This window comes from Nicotiana sylvestris, chromosome 7 (genome assembly GCF_000393655.2).
Source record: "Nicotiana sylvestris chromosome 7, ASM39365v2, whole genome shotgun sequence".
NCBI classification, from domain to species: Eukaryota; Viridiplantae; Streptophyta; class Magnoliopsida; order Solanales; family Solanaceae; genus Nicotiana; species Nicotiana sylvestris.
The window spans coordinates 52256700-52263930 of record NC_091063.1 but is presented as its reverse complement, the minus strand read 5'-3'; the positions used below and the strand labels follow the sequence as shown (position 1 = coordinate 52263930).

The 7231-nt window shown below is 33.4% G+C and overlaps 1 protein-coding gene across 1 annotated transcript; it reads right to left on the bottom strand.

Moving 5' to 3' along the window:
• Positions 1-3710: 3710 nt before the first annotated feature.
• Positions 3711-6417, bottom strand: LOC138873125 (uncharacterized). The gene is made up of 5 exons (XM_070151563.1): positions 5992-6417; positions 5357-5790; positions 4702-4996; positions 4091-4169; positions 3711-4036 (listed from the first exon to the last, which is right to left on the bottom strand). Exons 1-5 carry the CDS (start codon positions 6415-6417, stop codon positions 3711-3713), a joined length of 1560 nt encoding a protein of 519 aa, XP_070007664.1.
• Between the last annotated feature and the right edge of the window lie 814 nt (positions 6418-7231).

The following is a 7231-nucleotide window of genomic DNA, read 5'->3' as shown; positions in this document are numbered from 1 at the left end:
TACCGAAGGAACAAGCAGAAGTGAGATTGTTTCCAAATGCATAGATGGAACATGTGATCTCTCTACACCTCGCTCTCTTACCGACAATATTGGAAGCCAAAAAAATGCTAGTGAAGATAATGATTTAATTGGGATGATCTTGACAATTGCAAACGGTTAGACAATATTTTTTTTTAATTTTATACATGTTTGTTTTAATCAAAGATTAGTAACAAGTACTAATTGTGTTAGCTCTTGTAAATATTTTGCAGAATCTTATGAACTTGCAACTGAAGAACATGGAGAACAGTTGCAAGATAAAGAAAATGTGCAGTTGGAAGATAAAAAAAAATGATGCAACCAATATGTTAGCTCAATTGTCTGTTGAAAAAACACAAGAAGGCAGTGTGAACAAGACAGGTATTGATTGTGTCCTAAATATTATATTCATAATTGAAAATGTCAGTACATTTCAAAAATAATGTTCTTAGTTTTTGTCTCTTCATTTGACGACTTGCAGCAATATATATAGTGTTGTCTGCAGAGGAAAACAATGATGAAGCTCTTAACCAATATACAAGGAAAAGAAAGAGAGATAGTATTGGTTATGATGGTCCGTCATTTTCTATACTTACTTCTACTCCTCCAAGTACACAAATGAGCATTGATGGGGGTTTGTCTATGGAGGTTGAAGGAAATGTTGAAGAAGATCTTGGTCGAGGTAAAAGGAACAAGAAGCTTAGTTGGCATTTAAAATCTCCTTTTGATCAAGAAAGAAAAACAGGAACATCGATGGCGCACAATGAAAATACTCCCAAGAGTTCGGGCTGGATAAAATCAACATATACTCATAGATGTATTTTTCATTATACCAAAAATGATGCAAAATTATTGAAGAAATTCATTGTGTGGTTGGGCAAGGAGAAAAGGAAAGGTCGTAAAAAACAGTAAGTCCCTTAATGTATTTCACTTTTTGTTAATTGCTTAATTCGTGTCCTTAACTTGTAATTTTAAATTTTAGGATTAAGTGTATTGAAATTGCTAAAGTTAAGTGTCCTTAACTTTTGAATTTGAAAACAAAGTTAAGGAGCAAGTGTCCTTAACTTTTCAACTTGAAAATTAAAGTTCAGGACCAAGTGTCCTGAACTTTTGAACTTGTAAGTCAAAGTTCAGGACCATGTGTCCTTAACTTTTGAACTTTGAACTCAAAGTTAAGGACTGCCTGTCTTTTGAACCTGTAATTCAAACTTAAGGACTGTCTGTCTTTAACTTTTGAACTTGCAAGTCAAACTTAAGGACTCATATCCTTAACTTTTGAACTTGAAACCCAAAGTTAAGGACCAAGTGTCCTTAACTTTTATACTTGTTAGTCTAAGTTAAGGACAAAGTGTCCTGAACTTTTGAACTTGTAAGTCTAAGTTCAAGACCATGTGTCCTTAACTTTTGAACTTGAAACTCAAACTTCAGGACCAAGTGTCCTTAGCTTTTGAACCTGTAATTGAAACTTAAGGACTACCTGTCCTTAACTTTTCAACTTGAAAGGCTAAGTACAGGACTAACTTCTAACTTTGATATTTTCAAAATTTTCAGGGGACAAACTAATATATATGCTAATGATAATGGTGTGAGAAAGAATCCATACAAATTGTATCATTAAAAAATCAGTAGCAAAATGTTCTTCCTTGAGCTTTCATATAGTAGCTTTGTACTTGATGATAAGGTTTGATAATTCGCAAGGCATTTATTTTCTTTATTCTTAATTTATTATTTTTTTAATTATTTTATGACTGATGGATTTGTTCTATTTTTTGCCTTTTTATGAAGCATATTGACATTGCCCTATATTATCTGAGAAAGAAGGAATACTACCACCCTCGCGACCATCCTTTTCATTGCACAACTACAGATATTCTTTTTTGATAACTATATGGTGTTTGTGTATAAGGATTTTAGTGAAGATGCTACAGATGAGTTTTGGTGTGGTGATAATCAATTGTTTCTAACACCATATGTGTGAGGGGACAGTCGTAGATGTGGAATTTCTTGGACAGAGGTTGACAAAAAAAAATTCCATATCGGCTTCCTTCAGAAGATGATAATGCTGTGACACACTTTCTTTTGAGGGTATTGGACTTGAATCAGAAAAAGATTGATGTGTACGATTCCATATATAGTGATCCATATGAGGCATGAATGAATCACATGGAAATGTATGCACGCATGATCCCCCACTTGCTAAAGTTCTCACAGTTTGACAAACATCACAAGTCTTTTGGAAATGCCTTCAACAAATTTGATATTCAGTGGCAAAGATCACCACACCAAACTAGATCGTACGTGTTGTTATTTGTTATATAATTTATATTTACTTTAATTTATTGTTTAATTCACTCTATATCTTACATTTTTCTTAGGACTGATTGTGGTGTTTTCCTGATCAAGTATGTGGAGTTGTTGATAATTGGAAAGGATGTGGAGAAATTCCAACCTGAAGACATAAAATACTTTAGAAAAGAACTTGCCGCAAATTTTTGGGCACAAGGTGAGTGGAAAAGAAATTCTGGTTATGATACACCATCAGAAAATGTTGGCGATGACTATGAGAGTGAAAATGAAACTTGTTGTCCGAAGAAGTTGTAGTTTAGTTGTAAAGACAGTTAGTTGTGGTTGATCTTTTGTATAAAATTGTTGTAAAGAATCCATATGAATTCTAAAATATTCTATAAATTTTCCCAAAGTCACTTCTATTTTGTTTGCATAGCATAATTTTTTCTCACACCTATGCAAAATTACAATTTCAGAAGTAATATAAAGGCATCATGTTATTAATTTCTTTGTTTTTCTCAAGTGTTGATTTGTCCATTGAGCTTGTTAGTATTAGTTCATGACTAAGTGTAATTGAACTTCAAATTCAAAGTTAAGGACCAAGTGTCCTTAACTTTTGAACTTATAAGTCAAAGTTTAGGATCATGTGTCTTTAACTTTTGAACTTTGAACTCAAAGTTAAGGACTGCATGTTCTTAACTTTTGAACCTGTAATTCAAACTTAAGGACTGCATGTCCTTAACTTATGAACCTGCAAGTCAAACATTAGAACTCTTGTCCTAACCTTTTGAACTTGAAACTCAAAGTTAAGGACAGAAAATCCTTAACTTTTGAACTTTGAACTCAAAGTTAAGGACTGACTGTCCTTAACTTTTGAACGTGTAATTCAAACTTAAGGACTATTTGTCCTTAACTTTTGAACCTGCAAGTCAAACTTAAGGACTCATGTCCTTAACTTTTGAACTTGATACTCAAAGTTAAGGACAGACAGTCCTTAACTTTTGAACTTTGAACTAAAAGTTAAGGACTGCATGTCCTTAACTTTTGAACCTATAATTCAATCTTAAGGACTGCCTATCCTTAACTTTTGAACTTGAACCTCAAAGTTTAGGACGGACAGTCCTTAACTTTTGAACTTTGAACTCAAAGTTAAGGACTGTCTGTCCTTAACTTTTGAACCTGTAATTCAAACTTAAGGACTGCATGTCCTTATCTTTTGAACCTGCAAGTCAAACTTAAGGACTCATGTCCTTAACTTTTAAACTTTGAACTCAAAAGAAACAAAGAGAACATAAGTAGAAAGAAATTTTGAAAATTCAGACATCTGCTCAAATAAGAATAATCTAAATGAATCCAATTTATAGCAAAAACTTAAAAGAGTCGATAAACATAAGTGGATATATCTATTATTCTCTATGCTTTCTTGAAAATGGATGGACTGTCGGAGAATATATACAAGTTGTTCTATTATAACCAATTCTTCTGCAACGACCACATTTGAATGTTATTGTTGATGACTCGGTAGCTGGAATATGCCTTTTCTTCTGCCTTCTACCTGGTGGCACTTTGCAATCTGGAGGTTTAACAATTTGTGACTTAACACTCTCTGGTACGATCCAAGAATCAGTATGTCCTACAGGATGTATTTGTCTTTCATATGTTTTCAGCCAAGATTTCTTTAAGTACCAGTGTGAGCAAAAGTTGGACTTCTTGATGTTTCTCTTCTCGATAGCTGCAATTCCATGTTTGCATGGTAATTCATCAAATTGAAATTAAAAACAATCACATGTTCTTTTGTTTAAGTCCACCAAGAAAGTAACTCCTTCTTCTTCAACTCTAGAACGCCATGAATCAACAGGAAAGACCTTTAATGTTGAAAAATTATAAGTTAGTACATTATGTTAAATTATATTAAAATCATAATCTAAACGTAGAACATAATACTTACATTCAAAGTAAATGTTAAATCTATCTTTTTCTTCAATTCCTCCTCTACCCAACAAGAAATATCATAAAAGTTCCTTCTGCTTCATTTCTTCTTTCATAAAATGAACGTTGTAGCTTCACTTGAATGAAATCCATCATTCTTAATATAGGCAGCTCCCTTGCTTCTAATAGGATAGAATTCATTGACTCAACTATGTTGGTTGTGAGCATGTCATATCTTCGTCGTGGACTACAAGAACGCGCCCACCTTTCCGGTGGTTCTTCCATCAAGTAGTCATAAGTCTTCTTATCTACTTTTGCTATATCTGACATATATAGATCAAATTATTTGCGCTTGTATACTCTTGCAGCACTTTGGAAAAGTTTTATGACCTCACTTTTCAATTTCCTTCACTTTAGATTCTGCTCCAAATGATAGATACAAATTCCATGATGGCTTTTAGGATATACCTTTTCAATGCCATATGCAATAGCTTGATGCATGTCTGATAAAAAAATTAAATTCTCACGGCTACCAATTGCATTGCGAAGCAGACTAAAGTACCACTCATAGGAATTGTTATTTTCAGATTCTGTTATTCCAAAGGCTAGTGGAAAAATTTGGTTATTTGCATCTTTTGAAACTGAAATCATTAAAACACCACAAAATTTTGACTTCAAAAAAGTTACATCAACAGCAATCACTGGTCTACAATGATTCCAACCAGATATTGATGACCTATATGCATAAAACATATAAAGAAACCTGAAAATACAGTAAAAATAAGGTTAACAGAAGTTAAGGACAGGTAGTCCTGAACTTCAGATTACAAGGCCAAAAGTTAAGGACAAGTAGTCATGTAGTTAGACTTACAAGGTCAAAAGTTCAGGACAATCAGTCCTTAACTTAGAGTTACAAGTTATAAAGTTAAGGACATGCAGTCCTTAACTTTGAGTTCAAAGTTCAAAAGTTAAGGACGGGTAGTCCTTAACTTTGACTTACAAGTTCAATAGTTAAGGACAATCAGTCTTAAACTTTCGGTTACAAGCTCAAAAGTTAACTGGTTAAAGACATCATGTCCTAAATTTTATAATACGGACTAATAAACTTTTTTTGATTGTTTACCTGTTGTTGTCATCTATCTTTATGTTAGTATATGTTCCCGGGTTTTTAGTTCTCATCATATACAAGTATGAAGACAATAATTCATAATTCTCTTCAGGAGTTCCTCTTATTAAAGCGGAAGCAAGTTGAATAGCACGCCACGCCTTGTGATACCCAATGTCTAGTCCATGCAATTTTTCCATCTCTGCCATGACAAAAATTGGTGTAACTTCAAACCTTGGGTCTCGAAGATTGTCGATAATGTAACCACTAATCAACTTTGAAGTTTCATGCCTTTGATAAGCTTTCATAGTGTTAACAGAGCAGTCATGATTTTTCTCAATCTTTACTATCTTGAACAGTGTTGAATCTTTAATTCTAAAAGCATGCACACACCACCCACACCTATCATTATTGCATTTCAATGAATATCTTGTTGAGCTTGATCTAACAACCTTGAATTCAAAATGTCCTTTAATTGCTATATTCGAAAAATAGTTAATTATACTCTTCTTTTTGTCAAATACTGATCCCACTTTTATTTCATCCCATGAATCATTTTCTCTTAATATCATAGTTGGGGATTATTTTTGTTTCAAATTTGATCTTCGTCTAGTTAGTTGAGTAGAGGTTTTTTCATCAACTTCTTTGATTACCAGTGCACTCTCTAAGAGTTGAATGCCCAAAGCTTGTTCGTTGTCAATCTCTATAATGCTTTGTCCTTCTACTTGAATAGAATCAAATGTTTGAAGCACCTCTTCAGTTATTGGTTGAGCTTCAACCATATCTATTTCCATTATCTGTTGGCATTTGTTTTGATTGTCATGTTGAGTTTCTATGTTGTCATGTGTTTGAAACACCTCTTCAGTTATTGGTTGAGCTTCAACCATATCTATTTCCATTATCTGTTGGCATTTGTTTTGATTGTCATGTTGAGCTTCTTTGTTAACATGTTCAAAGTTGCTTGTTGATCCAAAAACTCTTTCCGAAATATCAACAATGAAACGACAGCCCTTGAAGAGTGAATGAGTTTTTAGTAACTCTATACATGTGTGAAGATCTAAATCTTTGGATACAAGCATTCCCTTGTTTGTTCCAAGGTTGATATCAAACTATATCACTGCTTCAAACTTGTCTCTATCCAATTCAATAACTTCAAAGATCTGTTTAATGAAATCTTGAAAGAATTGTCTCAGGTACTAGAACAAGCTTTGTTTGATGATCAAGATACTTATAGTCTCCAGTCCATCTACCATTAAAAGCAACTATAATGCATATTGTTTTCATTCTGCAAGTCAAGAGAATTGGAAACTCTGGACATATTTTATAGAGCAATCCCTGTATAATTAAGAACATGTACTGTAAGTTCAAGACCAATTTAAGGACCAAGTGTCCTTAACTTTTGAACTTGGAATTTAAAATTGAGGACTGCTTGTCCTTAACTTTTGAACCTGTAATTCAAACTTAAGGATTGTATGTCCTTAACTTTTAAACCTGCAAGTCAAACTTGCTAGATTGTATGGATCCACCAAATCGTAGAGTACCTGGTCCTCTACAAGATTCTACTGAGAGCACTTAGTAAATCAGTAAGTAAATGAGGCAAAGGATTTTTACGTGGAAAAATCCCGTACAAGGGGATCAAAAAACCACGACCTACACCTGTAGGCTTTTAACTTCACTAACTTGTAATCTTACCTACTATAAGCCACTTTACAATACTTCCTATTGCAAAGGATTTACTCAACTAACTTATGGTACCTTTACCACAAGCCACTTTGTGACTATCCTAGTTATAAAGGCTTTTTCTAACTTGTGATGCTATCACCACAAGCCACTTTGTACTATGATTACAAAGACTTTTCCTTATGACTAAATCTAGTCACAATATAAACTCAA

What these genes read in the sequence shown, in the direction of transcription:
- LOC138873125 (XM_070151563.1), bottom strand. Translation starts at nt 6,417, where the DNA reads ATGCTTGTATCCAAAGATTTAGATCTTCACACATGTATAGAGTTACTA. An exon ending in AAGATAGATGACAACAACAG is followed by an intron (nt 4,997 to 5,356) that starts GTAAACAATCAA and finishes CTGTATTTTCAG; the next exon opens with GTTTCTTTATATGTTTTATG. An exon ending in GGACTTAAACAAAAGAACAT is followed by an intron (nt 4,037 to 4,090) that starts GTGATTGTTTTT and finishes ATGGAATTGCAG; the next exon opens with CTATCGAGAAGAGAAACATC.